The sequence below is a fragment of the Triplophysa rosa genome, linkage group LG16 (assembly GCF_024868665.1).
Source record: "Triplophysa rosa linkage group LG16, Trosa_1v2, whole genome shotgun sequence".
Taxonomy (NCBI): domain Eukaryota; kingdom Metazoa; phylum Chordata; class Actinopteri; order Cypriniformes; family Nemacheilidae; genus Triplophysa; species Triplophysa rosa.
The window spans coordinates 2,141,716-2,155,850 of record NC_079905.1 but is presented as its reverse complement, the minus strand read 5'-3'; the positions used below and the strand labels follow the sequence as shown (position 1 = coordinate 2,155,850).

At 37.6% G+C, this 14,135-nt stretch overlaps 3 protein-coding genes across 6 annotated transcripts in view; 2 read left to right on the top strand and 1 right to left on the bottom strand.

Annotated features, from left to right (window-relative positions):
• The window catches only part of fhl3b (four and a half LIM domains 3b), a 13,325-nt gene extending 10,235 nt beyond the window's left edge, over positions 1-3,090 (top strand). For all 3 annotated transcript variants that reach the window (XM_057355588.1, XM_057355587.1, XM_057355586.1), the window contains 2 exons: positions 1,024-1,210; positions 1,641-3,090. In XM_057355588.1, the coding sequence (XP_057211571.1) occupies positions 1,024-1,210; positions 1,641-1,789 (336 nt within the window). In that variant the 3' untranslated portion in view covers positions 1,790-3,090. The remainder of the gene's footprint in view (positions 1-1,023; positions 1,211-1,640) is intronic.
• Positions 3,091-4,093: 1,003 nt separating this feature from the next.
• On the bottom strand, positions 4,094-7,214 carry meaf6 (MYST/Esa1-associated factor 6). 2 transcript variants are annotated; one of them, XM_057355607.1, is made up of 8 exons: positions 6,858-7,214; positions 6,297-6,412; positions 6,139-6,226; positions 5,998-6,043; positions 5,709-5,898; positions 4,978-5,007; positions 4,632-4,665; positions 4,094-4,460 (listed from the first exon to the last, which is right to left on the bottom strand). In XM_057355607.1, exons 1-8 carry the CDS (start codon positions 6,945-6,947, stop codon positions 4,446-4,448), a joined length of 609 nt encoding a protein of 202 aa, XP_057211590.1. In that variant the 5' UTR covers positions 6,948-7,214; the 3' UTR covers positions 4,094-4,445. The 2 variants fall into 2 exon arrangements, with proteins under 2 accessions (XP_057211590.1, XP_057211591.1); XM_057355608.1 differs by lacking the exon at positions 4,978-5,007 and having other exon boundaries at positions 6,858-7,213.
• On the top strand, positions 6,917-12,282 carry stpg1 (sperm-tail PG-rich repeat containing 1). The gene is made up of 10 exons (XM_057355606.1): positions 6,917-7,027; positions 8,343-8,434; positions 8,509-8,561; positions 8,649-8,755; positions 8,850-8,948; positions 9,096-9,275; positions 9,428-9,539; positions 9,910-10,078; positions 10,748-10,938; positions 11,048-12,282. Exons 3-10 carry the CDS (start codon positions 8,531-8,533, stop codon positions 11,119-11,121), a joined length of 963 nt encoding a protein of 320 aa, XP_057211589.1. The 5' UTR covers positions 6,917-7,027; positions 8,343-8,434; positions 8,509-8,530; the 3' UTR covers positions 11,122-12,282.
• The last annotated feature ends 1,853 nt before the right edge of the window (positions 12,283-14,135 follow it).

Genomic DNA, 14,135 nt, shown 5'->3' with positions numbered 1-14,135 from the left:
AAGCACGTCACTGAAAGTCAAATAACAGATTTGATTGGCCAGTTGGAATATTACCATACTTCCCCAAAGAGCAAAAACGATGCGAAGTAGAATGTTTGAACTTAGTTTCAATACTCTCCTAAATGCATAATAAAAACCCAAAAAAGCTGCTTGGATTCACCTTACTTAAAAAAATTGTAAGTGTGTAATTGTGTGTAAGTTTATAGGCCGAATGTGTGTGCCAGTGTGTATAACACAAGGTTTGTCATTAATAATTTGTGTTCATAATTAGGCAAATGAAAACAATACAATCTTCTTAGTATATAGGGTTAGTTTTTTACACAAAAATATTTGAAACAGAAAACCAACATAGTTGTTTTACATTCTTTATCAGAAAAGAAAACCTCATCAGCGAACACAATATGCATAATGCAGGATGCACATTTGTGACCTTTCGATATATTGCACATCCCTGTTTATAGCGCATTATTTTTAATGGATTCAGGTTTTTTGACACATGTTTCAAAATGTTGTTTTGTTATGCATACGTGGCTATGAAGTATTATGATTTTTTTTAACAAAAGAGCCATACAGTCGGCGCCTGTAGCCTCGTGGTTAGTGTGCCGACATATAGCACCAGTGTGCTCACAGCGACTCGTGTTCGATTCCCATCTCGATGGTCCTGCCGGTCCCGCTCCCCATCCCCACCCCAAGCTTTCCTATCAGCTCTCCACAGTACGCTGTCACTAAATACATAAAAAAAAGAAAAAACTTGGTAAAGAGGAACAGTCAAAAATGTCAATATAGATTTTTATCTTAATCAATTTTAATATAATCTAGTCAACGTCAACTTTATTTATATAGCACTTTTTACCATTTTCATTTCATTCAATCACATCTATCTAATCTGACAAACCTCAGAAATATAAAATGAGACAAACGCACAGTCCTTCCCAACATACCTCTGATTATATTGATGTGTCTCTCAATATGTTTGGAGTAGTTTTATATTGACTGTATGTTTTTGACTGGTCTCGTTTTTAGATTTTAGTGCATGGTGGGGTCACATACAGAGATGAGCCGTGGCACAGAGAGTGTTTTCTCTGTACGGGTTGTAAGACGCAGCTCGCCGGTCAGCCGTTTACAACACAAGGTGAAGATCCGTACTGTGTGAAGTGCTTCAGTAACCTGTACGCCCAGAAATGTGTCGCATGCAACAAGCCGATCACAGGTTAGTGTGTATGAGTGAGGGTTCTGTATAACAAGATGACTCAACATCTGCTAACAGCAACACTGTGTTAGATGAGACACCGTTGTCTTGTTTGGTTTGAAAAACTGTGTCATGTGTTTGGAGGCTGGCATTGAGTCGATCTGAAATGGTTTTGTTTTAGCTCGTGTCGAGTCTTACACCATCAGACCCACACACAAGGGTCAAGTTTGTCAGAGTGGTCTAATTTTATATTGATATGTTTTTATATTTGGCATTGTTGGCATGACAAAACCTGCACATTTGTTTTGCATCAAGGGTGTGTACAGTGTGTCCAGTACAAAAACAACCACGTTTAATACATTTAAAAAAGAAAAATAAGATGTATGTAGCGCAAAATAAAGTGAAAAAGAATGTGTGATAAAAACATAAACACACTGTCTCTGTGTGTCAGGTTTTGGAGAAGGGAAGTACATCTCATTTGCGGAGCGTCAGTGGCATCAGCCGTGTTTTAAGTGTTCCTCGTGTTCAGCGTCTCTGGTCGGTGCCGGATTCTTTCCGGACGGAACAAACATTCTCTGTAAAAGCTGCAATGGCAAATAACCCACGGCTCGTTTCCACAGATGAACTGTAGCTTTGTGAGCAGACCTTTAAATACAAGTTATACATGCATTTATAAATGACATCATTTATATATATGTAATGTCAAACAGAATTTGTAAGATACACTGTTGTATTTTTGCCATATATCATAATCAAATCCGTTTGAACGCAGTACGTGTAAACGAAACCCTTCTTTGAAATGCTGTTGTTTTTATAAATGCAGGCACTTTTGCATAATTTGAAATGTGAGTCATTTCCATCGAGTCCAATGTTTGCATATTCTTTAGACCTTACATTTCCTTCGACTGCAACATTCCTCAACAATGCACGCTGACCTAAATGTCTAAAAGTCGTGTGATCACTGACACATGAAACTATAAAATTTTGCACTGCTTTATACGCTGTTTTGAAAAAAACATCCAGAGTTTCAAAAGCATAATGCATGTGTTTGTTCTTATATTGTGAATAGATGAATATCAATAATGCTTTACTGTTCTGCTTTATAATGATGCTTACATGAATGTTTCTGATCTTTGATGTATTTTTTGTGTATGAATGTCTTTTGTGTAAAATTATACATATATTTGTGTAAAGTTATTAAATATTGCTTAAAATATGATGTTTGAAACAAATACACAAAATCTAGAATTTCTTTCTGTAAAAACAAATGTAATTGAAGTGCGAAGATTCTTCATATTGTTGTAAAATGTTCCTTGAAAATTGCCGCTGTGCCCAAAAATGAAGTAAAAAGACAGTTATCTCTACTTACGGTTATTTATTAAAATCTCATGTGAAAGACTTATTTTTAACTCACTTTTGCCCCTTTACCAGATCCCACATTTCTGACTGATGTTTTGCCCAAATAAGGGCATGCGGTGTTAAAAGATGCTTATGGAACATGTCACTTCCCAAAAACTGATTGATGCCAGAATTACACGGCAGGTTTCTCTGAAGTGAAGAGTGCAGGAAATACAGGTAGTGACCTCATCAGCGTTCTGGATTCATCGGACAAATATATGATGAATGACACATGAGACTGTCCACACACCACCAGTGACGAGAGAAGAGCTGCCGGAGCTTTCCGATACCTCTCACATATTCAGGTTTTCCAAGAATGTTGAAATTTTGGGGTTTAACTGAATTTCCATATCTTGAGTTTGACTTTGTAAGTCAGTTTTCCTCGAGTTCACACGTGAGAACAGAAGAACCACAGGTGAAGTTCATCACATTAAATATGGACATGAACATTTGAAAACCAAATGTTTTCCAGCTCTGTCCTGCGCAGTTACAGACATTAAAAACCTAACACACTTCTTTTTGTTAAATGTCTGACTTGAAAGGTGTTCTTTCTTTAAAAAAATGCAACTCATTTTTATATTTAATATGGCATTCTTAAGTATGGCAAGATATATCTTTAGATACTTTTGAGTATCTTTTTTCTTTTAAATTCTCTTATAAACATTATTCTTGTTTGTTGAAACGATTCCCATGATTGTGTCCCTTAGAAGCAATTGACCCTCTTTATAGAAATATGAAAACTGCTCTCATTTGTCCCACGAGAAACACTTGTTCCTATCAAAGGGATGATGTTTTTTGTTGTAATCCTCAGTAGACAGAACATTCATCCCCATGCCTCTGTTAAAACTGTTAGAGCTGAACATTTTATCCAATCATATCCTAAGTTCAGCAATACTCAAATCTGTGTGAAGATACTTAACAATTAGCAGTAATAATGCAAACTAAGCAGCCATTCATGAAACATTGTGACACAACCACCACTATTAATACTGCTTTCAGTCAATAGGTTATTTTAAGTCCCCTAAAACTACCTTTGTTAGAAAGATGTGTTGTGAGCATTGTACCAACTAAACAACTACAGCACAACTGCTTTATTTTTCTTTCTGAATAGCTTAAAAGGTATCTCAAATGTTTGTTGTCAATACTCAAAGCAAATCATTTTATAAGATTGTGGTCCGTTTTCCATTTTTAAATAACAGCGCCACCTACTGAACATTATTAAAACGGTTGAAATATTCTCACAGTACACTTAAAATTGTGCAAATGTGTACTACTTTCAGGCACACTGTAACTGAAGCCCTTTATTTAAGAACTTTCCTCAGGTTTTATATTTGTTTTTGGGTGGGTTGGCACAGTCGGGTTCGTGGGAATCAGCCCATGAGAAACACTCGGATCATTTTAATCTCTGGGTAAAAGGTCTCGTTTAAAAACTCAAAGCAAACAGCAGCTAACACGACCATCTGTTTTGGAAAAATGAAATGCTGAAAAGTTTAGTCACCAAACAAATCATTGTGTTATTTCACTTTTATTCAAAAACAAGATGGTAAAAAACAACAAAAAAGGACAACGACCAACTTTTTACATTAGCTATACAAATAAAAACAAAACTGAATGGTTTCCAAGTAGAGAATGAAAATGGCTAAGATCCACTGATACATCAATCCATGTGACATCATAAATAAAGAAAGCTAAGCATTATGAGGTACAGAAATGCTGGAACGTGGCATTTGCAACACACATCATGCAGTAACAGGTGGATCACACAATAAAATCACATGGGAGCTTCACTATGAGCACAGCATTGCAGGGAAAGATCCAGAAGTTCTGGACTGGTTCTGAAGATGAATGCCAGGTCCCATCAAGCCGAGTAATCCTACAGAATCAAATTAATCAAATACACAACGTGAATTACATACTGGATACAGATACACAATATCTGAGAGCAGTTTTCAGTATTTTTCAATATACAGCTACATTATTTAGCTAAACTCAAAAGTCCAGCCCATGCCAAATTCAGTCCAAATCAGGTTTTTGTGGGACTTACCGCTCTTGGTTTCTTGTTCATCTTCATGTCAAATCTGCAAAGAGAATAAACAAATGAAAAAACGCTCCATTGTGAACAGATACACTCCATAAACCCGAATCAATCTCCGCATGCACTGACCCCAACCGCCCACCCAGCATGTCTACCAACACCATGAGCATGCAACCTAAAACAAAAGCGAAACAAACAAGCCAAGCGAAAAACAGAAGAGCAAAAATAAAACTCCAAAGGGTCAAGTAGAAGCATGACAGCATTCGTCCGTCCGACATGGACGACCCTACAACTCTAACAGACAGCAGACATGGTAATGACACAGAAAGGGACAGAGTGTAAAATTCAAACTTACTCAAAGTCATAATCAAACATGCCAGAGGGGCTGAAGGGGGCAGCGTTAAAGAGGAAGAGAGCATCAGAGGTTAGTGCACTACACACATCAATCCCACAATTCCACAGTGGACTAGTTAGGGTGGAAACACATGGGTTTACATTTTGTGATGGGTTCACAAACTTAGCCCCAAATAACTTTTGCTGAAGTACCCTGTCTAGGGTGTTGGTTAAATATCTGACCCTACCTAGTGATCCCTATGTAATATAAATGCTAAACTAAATCCAACTGCTTCCAAAGCCAGACAATCCTTTTTTAATTTCCACACCTATAAATGGTGAGTGACAGAAGAAAAACGTCACTCAAAAGGAGCACTAAAGCTAGAGGCATAATGTCATATACTGACCATGATTTTGCCATCTAAAACTAATTTAGGAAATCATAAAACATTTCTGTTGTATTAGGGCAATGTGTCAGTCTTTGATGGTTTAGTCTTTGATATGTTCACATGTGTCGATTAACCGCCCTCGTGACAAACTTCTGACACAGCAAAATTTTGCATTACATCTTTAAAGAGAAAGAACTCTAAGCTCAAACACAAACAACCTCAATCAAACATTTCACGATCGATTCCCACTCAGTTTAGAATGACAGACTGATAAGATGAAGAGCAAATCCGTTCGGATTCAGACTGGAAGAGGTTGTAGGTTATGATTTTTCTGGAGCCCTGGGACATGCTGGAGATCAGGTACCTGTGTCTGTTCTTGTTTTTGCGTTTCTTGTGGCTGCTGTGATGGCTTCCAGAAGACGACGAAGCGGCTTTCTGGGGTTTTAGGTCCTGCAGGGCTCCATCCGCTTCCTCTGTGTCCTCCTGGCTGGGTTCGTTCTCCTGGTTCTGGAGGTCAGGGGATGTGTCGCTCTCCGTTCCACTGCCTGGCTCACCTACAAGAGTGAAGAAACAGGTTCAACTTCACCTGGTTTGGCAAAACAAAAAAACAGAAAGCCATTTCTTGCATAAACATGGGTTTTGAAAGAACTTACGCTTCTCATTCATGTGATCTGGAATTCCTCCGAGAGCACAAACAGCCTGTTTGACAATTCACAAAAAACAACGTCATTCAAAATCACATAATATCTGAAGTATAAATCGTTATTATATCACACACAGAATAAAACACTGACCGCCACTGACGTTACGGAGGATTTGCTGAAGAGACGTTCGGCTTCCTTGAACTTTCTGTTCCTCCGATCAGTCTTGCTGTTGGAATTCCTAAAGCAGAGAAAGGTTGTGGTCACCTGGACATCATTCAAGAACATCAAGTCAGTTCCTTCCCACTCACTTCTGATTGGTCAAATATCTGTCCCATCCTCTGATGATGTTTCCATACATCTGAGTGTCCTCCAGGTAACTGCCTTCAAACGCATAGATCTGTCTTTCCAAATTCACCAGAGTCTCCTGTAAACAAACACAGATAAGTCTGTAAGCTTTCGTGTCATTTCATTTCAAGTTTTATTTTAACACCAATTACGTAAAGAACTATTTGTTTGTGTTGTTGTGTGAATCTATTGTACTTTATCTCTGTGTTTATGTTTGTGTGTGTGTCTGAGGGCGCCATAACAAGAGCAGGTTTAGTGCACTGTTAGAAAAATAAAAGAGACATACAGCATATTCGTAAAAAGCTATTTTAAAAGTGTTATTACAACTAGTGTAAACCCACACTTTTGGCATTTCAATATAAAAAACAAATACATTTATTTAAACGAATGTTTCTGCAGCGGGTTTTTCTCTCGTGCTAGCATGCTAACGGTGCTACGGCTACCTCAGTCGATTTAAGGGTCTTTTAACAACACGTTGTGGTCATTTTTAGACTTTTGGGATATTTAAGAAAGAATAAATTTACCGCAAGCTCTTGTTTTCTCTTCACCAGCTCAGCGAGCTCACGGCGGGTATCAGGAATCTGCGGCGGAGTCGCTTTAGCGTGCACCGCCATGATTGAACCGAACTGCTCAATGACTGAGAAGAATCCAAGCGGATGAAGTGACTGCAGTACTGAACGCGACCTCCGCTGCGGTAGGGGGCGCTCACGCCTGTCTCACTTGCGTTATACCGCTAACTAGAGTCAAACCTAGATATATAACACATTTTGTTAGTAAGTACAGAACATTAACGATATTCTGCGCACTACAAAATTGTTTGTCGATGTCATTTATGAAAGCCATTTACAGAAAGTATTCCGCACGTCCTATATTCCTAAATGACAAATTTGCGCGCAAACCGGGACGACCCGCCTTCTTTTATACATGTTCATGCTTTCTTGTATACATGTTCATGCTTTCTTGTCCGTTCTAGCCAATGTTTTTTTTTAATTATTATTAACTGAACATTCGAATTTTACAAACAAAAGTGGCCTGGCACAAAAGAGCAAATGTCGAAATATACATCAGACAAGCACTACAGAACAAGATAAAACAAAACAAAATAATAATTGTTATATACCTTTGTAAAAACTGCAATTATTAACATAATAACACAATACGAGAGAAAAAAATAAATAACTAAAATAACACACACTAGGGGTTCTCCTCAAGTTCCAAATCCTCCACTAAGTTACACAAACAATAGCATTTATCTCCTTCATAAACTTGAGTGACAAGAAATACAGACATAAATCCTTGTGAAATATGTAAATATTGGGAATTGTCTTCAGAAATTTACATTTATGTAAAAAGAATTTTCCAAGAATAAGAATTGTGTTAACTTCTAAATCATGCGTTTAATCCCTGTTCTAGCCGATGTTGAATTTCTGTAGGCTGACAACAACATGGCGCTTGTGTCCCGCTCGAGATCTCGCTCATTCTCGTGATTCCTCCCGCGTTTTGTCAGAATCAAACTTTATTGGCACTATGGTTAACATTCACAGAATTCTGCGAATCGATCATCTCTGATTATGAATATACAACAAAAGAGTAAACTTTTTTAATGTTAAGGATGTTTATATAGTTTCTTGGGTCAATGTAATAAGGCTTCTTCGTTATTTCCTGTTTATAGAAATACATTCATTGGCCACTGGGTGGCGACACATCACGGTTTTAAAACTCAAATTCTTGTCTACGTTAACTGCTAAATACAAAAGTTACATTTAAAGTCTCTATTGGGATAAAACGTTCAAATAGGTATAAGAGCGAATGAAAAGTTAATTCAATTTTATAGTAACAACCTAAATTTACTTAAAAAGCAACTGTGTTTAAAAACGGAAATGCATGACTGATAGTTCTTTTGTTGAGCTTTTTTTTGTTTGTTTGTTTAAGTTTTGTTTCTCTTTTGATTTATTAATGTCATGAGTTGTGTGTTAATGGAATTTCTGTAAATCCACGTTTGTCAACAGCGTTGCGTTTACACGTTGTCAAGACAACACAGAGCAACACCTGCAAGCCAAACTCTTTAGTTCATCTGAACAACATGAAAACTACAGCACAGGTATTTCTTTCGTTCTCTTTTTATTCTTTTTGTTTAAGAGTAGAGTTTGTATATTCATAATTTCTGTCTCATAGAAAACGACATGAAAAACGAAGGATGGGTAAATTACACAAAGGAAGGAATCAAAGTGAGTGATTACTGCCTTCGGTGTCCTTATATCTAAAATCAGAGTTTATTCTGTTTCTATTCAAACTCATTTCATTGTTGTGTAAAGGTGAAGGATGTGCCTCCTCCATTCCTACAAAGTATCAAACCGTCATCATCAATAATGAAGAGATGAAAGGATTTTCCTCCCAGTCAAAGAGGTTTCAGGAGCACACAGTCAGTTTGTAATCTTATCATGCCAAACTTCATTTATGTTCCATTAAAATAATCTCTAGATAGACAGAGCATCTAATCTCTGATTCTCTCTCAGAACGAGAACCCAGGGCCCAGCTCATGTATCTCACGCACAACCTCAGAGACCTGCAGTCCTTCATTTTCTAAAAGAGGAACGGGCAGCTTTGCTTCAAAGGTGAAATCATGACAAGAGAATCAGTATAAAATAAATATTATTTCTGCATTCACAGGTTTACAATGTCTGCTTAAATACGATACCTAAGAGCTCAGAATGAGAGTTTTTGCTTACGTTCATGTACATTGGAAATGTGTCTGTGTTAAGGCTGGTCGTGTTCCCCGTAACATTCGGAGAGGAAACCCAGGCCCTGATGCTTATAACCTGCAGACGTCTCTGCTCCACCAGCACGACTTCAACAGAGGAGAATCCAGAACATTCCGCCTTCCAATCGCAGTGAAGAGAGACGCACCAAAAATCCAAAACCCTGCACCCAATCAATATCATGTATGTTTCATTGTTACCATTTAGAAACGTCTTAAATTCACGTTTGGTTTTAATATTGAGACACCTGATAAGATTATTTCACACAAAATAGTATTATTTTACTTATTTCTTTTGTGTATTTTCTTGAAATGATTCATGTTTTGTGTCGTCAGGTGTCTTATAGCGTTGTGGACAGAGATTCAACGGTTTCAGCTCAATGTGCGTTTCTCTCTAAAACCAAACGAAGCGCGAGTTTTTTAGACAACCGTAAAGGACCCTCGCCCTGTGAGTTCCGTAATAAAAAGTTGAAGACGTTCAACAAACATTGTCAACATCTCAGTAATAATGCCTTTTAAACACATGATATATTATGTTTCAAAACAAAAACATTGACTTGTATCATGTTAAGTGCTGAGTGTGAATGTTTGCCTGCAGTTTTGCATAATTACAGATGCTGGAGAGATGGAATTATGGGTTGTATTTTTAACTCTGCAGAGAAATGAGATGTACAGTACTATTCTTGGAAAAATATATGATAATGCCATTCATTTCACCAACCATAAATTATAATGGCATTAATTATATATATTTACTATTTATTTAATTTCGTGTGCCAAACAAATTCCATCAACTTTTTTTGTGTCTTGTTTTGAAGGCCACTATCAAGTGAATGAAGTTTTGGTCCAGCAGTCTCCTAAAGTTACCTTTTCTTGTTTTAAATCCACCACCGCCCGAGTCCAGCCACCAGTGAGAAATGACAACCCGGGCCCTGGGACCTACAGCCCCTATCAAACCCCAGAACCCGTGAAGAGAACCATTCTACCGTATGTGTTCAGTCGACATTTCAAATAAAGCTTCCTATTACTAAGGTTTTGGAGCCTGATAGCTGAGACATTAATTGCACAAAAAGTTTTTTTTGGAGTGATGCTTTAAAGGAACAGTTCACCCAAAAACGAAAATTCTGTCATTTACTCACCCTCAAGTTGTTACAAACCTGTATAATTATCTTCGTTCTGTCGAACACAAAGAAAGATATTTGGAAGAATGTACTCAACTCGGTCACCATCTGGGGCACCATTGACTATCATAGTAAGAAAAATGATTGTATGCTTTTTTTGTTCTGTAGAACACAAAAGAAGCTATTTTAAAGAATTTAGGACCCTTAACAACCATTAAAATTTTTCTTGCTATGATAGTCAATGGTGCCCCAGAATTGTCAGTTGCTAACATTCTTCCAAATGTCTTTCCCTGCGTTCAACCAAACAAAGAAATGTATACAGGTTTGGAACACCTACAGGGTGAGTAATTCATGAACCCAGAAACCAACATTTTAGTCTAAAACAAACTGTAAGGTAAAACTAAGAGCTGTGTTTTTAATATTCAAAGAACCATTAAGGAACATTGTGAAATGTTTAGATTTATTTTACAGGGAAAATCCTCCTTCGTCTCCTTTTTATTGATCATATATGATGATCAAATTATTATTCATGCAGAAGGAGATATTATTTGGGGTTATCAGCACCACCTCTGATTCCTGCTAAAGATCCGCACCTCCCCGGCCCGGGACACTATGACATCATAAAGTACAGCGGTCCAGTCAAACAGCCCGTGTCCAGCGCCGCCTTCCTGTCTGGGACACACAGGGGGATACAGGAGAGCACAGAACAACAAATACCTGGACCAGGTAACATGCCTCAACACCAATAGTTGTCACATGTGACCGTAGATGTTTTACTTTTGACATGTTGTTATTATACACAATTGTCTAAGAACTGTACATTTCCGCCTCCCAGGTTACTATGAACCCAAGGTCCTTTCAAAGATGTCGTTCTTGTACAATCCGGAAAAAAACTGGATACCGATTTAAAGTGAGAGAAGTTTTAGTAAGCCAAATAAAAAATATGACATTATTTTATTATTGCTTTTACATTTACTATTGATTAAACACATATGTGACCCTGTATCACTAACCCAGTCTTAAGTAGCACGAGAACATTTGTAGTAATAGCCAAAAATATATTGTATGGGTCAAAATTATCTATTTTTCTTTTATGCCAAAAATCATTAGGGTAGTAAAGATCATATTCCATGAAGATATTTTGTAAATTTCCAAACGTAAATATATCAAAACTTTATTTTTGTGAGTGGATGCAGCAAATGTCTGGAAACACGCCTACAAACATCACTCGCTGCTGCCCGCTCTTTGAGAATGACCCGGTTAAGTTTGGTATCTATGTAAAGAATTTCTGCTTTCTGGTTCATCTATTCTCCATTTTCTCAATGTTTAGATTTTTTTGCATGCTCAGATTCCAGAGTTTTTAAGTTATATCTCGGCCAAATATGGTCCTATCCTAACAATACATAACCATGGAAAGCTCATTTATTCAGCCTTCAGATGATGTAATAATAAACATTTCGAAAAATTGACCCTTAAGACTTAAGGTTTTGTTGTCCAGGGTCACATATGACAGTATCATACGAAGTCCTTCACTCGGCGCTTGAACAAGTGGCCCATCTAAAAGCAAAGCACGTGCAGTTGCTTTTGATGAACTTCTTCCAGCCTTTCTGCCTGGATCTGTATGAACAAATGAAAGTCTGCCAGACAGAAGAGCTTTTTTTATATTCGGAGTCACGTCTGAACAGCTGAACGCCAGATCATACACAGCTGAGCTCCAAACCCTGGATTCCTCCATAACTGATCTCAGACCCGCTGTGTTCAACATTACAGTGACAATGTAGATGTTAATGATGTGTTTCAGCTGATCCGGGGTCAGTGGGGTCTCACAGGGTAAAGAACAGCTGTTGGTGAACTGAAGAAGGGTGTGGGGATGTTTGGATCATTTGAACAATGTGAAAGCATCCATTCCACTGATTTGTAAATGTCCTCTGTAACTTCAGTAAATGACATCTGAATAAATTGATCCATTACGTGTTTATTGGTAATTTAATGCCAACTAAAGCTAAAGTCAAACATCAAAAGATGATGATGTCACAATATAGCAGGTGATGTACTGTAGTTGTCTAGTTGTTTGCTCATGCAAAGGTCTCTTCCATAATGCTATAGATGTGGATGCCAGGGCATTGCTAAGTAAGGGATATTGTACAGCTATCCGGATGTTATCACAGAAATAAGCCCCTGTGAGCATCTTGTGTCACACTGAAGGGGCTTATTTGGCAATAACAGCCAGCTGGTTGTACATTATCCCGTTGAACAAACAATAACAATATCTCATTGTTATCTGGGAATAACGAACCTGCAAATGTTGCGACTGGCCAATCAGAATCAAGCATTCCAATGAGCCGTGTAATAATGGTTGCTAAGATGTTGTAAATGGGTTTTTAATGCATTATTAAGTCGTCGCTATGTTATAAGAGATGATTGCCCTCCTTCAGATATGTGCACTTTAGATATATAGACCACTTTGCAAGATGTAAACACTGGTCCAGAAGCACTTCCAGCTTACTTTTTTATTGATTTGTTATTGGTCATTTTTTGATCTTACATTAAATCTCAAATGTTTAACATTTTTAATTGTTTATGAAGATTCAGTTAGTTGTATTTTGTTTTGTATTGTGTTTGTGTAACTGAAACAGGAAGCGCTGAACCAGCCTTGTTCATGTCATCCGAAGAGGTCTATAGAGTAATGGCCAACAGTGATGTCTGAAGGGCATATTTGTACAATATTTACTTTGAATGCCTTCTCGGGTTAGATTAATCCATTCAAATATGACTTGTGGGGTACAAAATGGACAAAGCACTAAACTTTTATTGTATTTATTATATAATGGTTTTAGGCAAAAAAGGCAAACTATAGAATATCAAGAAAAACATCAGTATAAATAATAAGAAAGTTCAGGAAATCAAGAAAATATTGAATACAGTTTGAACACTTTTGTTGATTCTCTAGTTTTGTACTACGGTCATTCTTGTGGGTCTTGTCTCATCAAGTTTTGCTCACGTTTTGTCACTTGACTCTTTACACTCCAGGCACACCTAAACAACAGGCATACACACTTTTAACATTGTATTCGAATAAAGAGGGAAGACGTCAAATTTTGAAGTTTGACACTTTTGACCACTACTGTATCTTCTAAAAGTAGGCTAAATGTAACTTCAGCCTTGTATTTGCTTTCTTATCCTACATTTTTCAGTATGTGCGGTCAGTAAAATGATGTGCAATGGATGAAATATTAAAAATAGATGTGGAAATAAGAGACCAGTTCTGCACAATGTGTGGGGCCTGTTGGTGAGATGTCAAACCCTGCAGCTGTTCTGACCGTCAGCAGCTGTGGATGAATTCAAATGCTGACATCATCATTGTCTGATGCTCATTTATTGGGTTTTTCAGCAAGTCAATGCTCTAACATGAAATGCCTTGAAGATGTTTTGAAGGAGATGCCAACAGCTATGTCAGATCAGACTTCTCAGACTATAAGAATTTTGTCCCAAAGCGTTAAGACACTCTAGACAACTAAATACCCAACCTGACCATATTCTCACCTTTGTGATCTAAACAAAGGCCATCTGTGTTGATCTCTACAGCAGCGAGACACAACTGAGGTGATTTTAGATGGAATGCGCAATAACTGCGACAGCGTGCTCGACGCGCATCCTCGAGGTTCTCTGCTGTAAAGATCTCTATTGTTTAACACGTGACTGATTGGATCTACATTTATCTCCAAATTCCCACAAGCAGCAGTCTGCGAAAACTCTCCGCCTGACTGCATTGCATGTGCTTTGTTGTTTTTTGTGTCTGAAAAAAACTTTTGATTAATTATGTGAATGGAAGCTACCGTAGTGTTGGTGTTGTTGGCAGGGTTACTGTAGTGGTATACAGAACCAGATGGCTCATTTGCTTCATGCTGCTATAATGGCCTGAT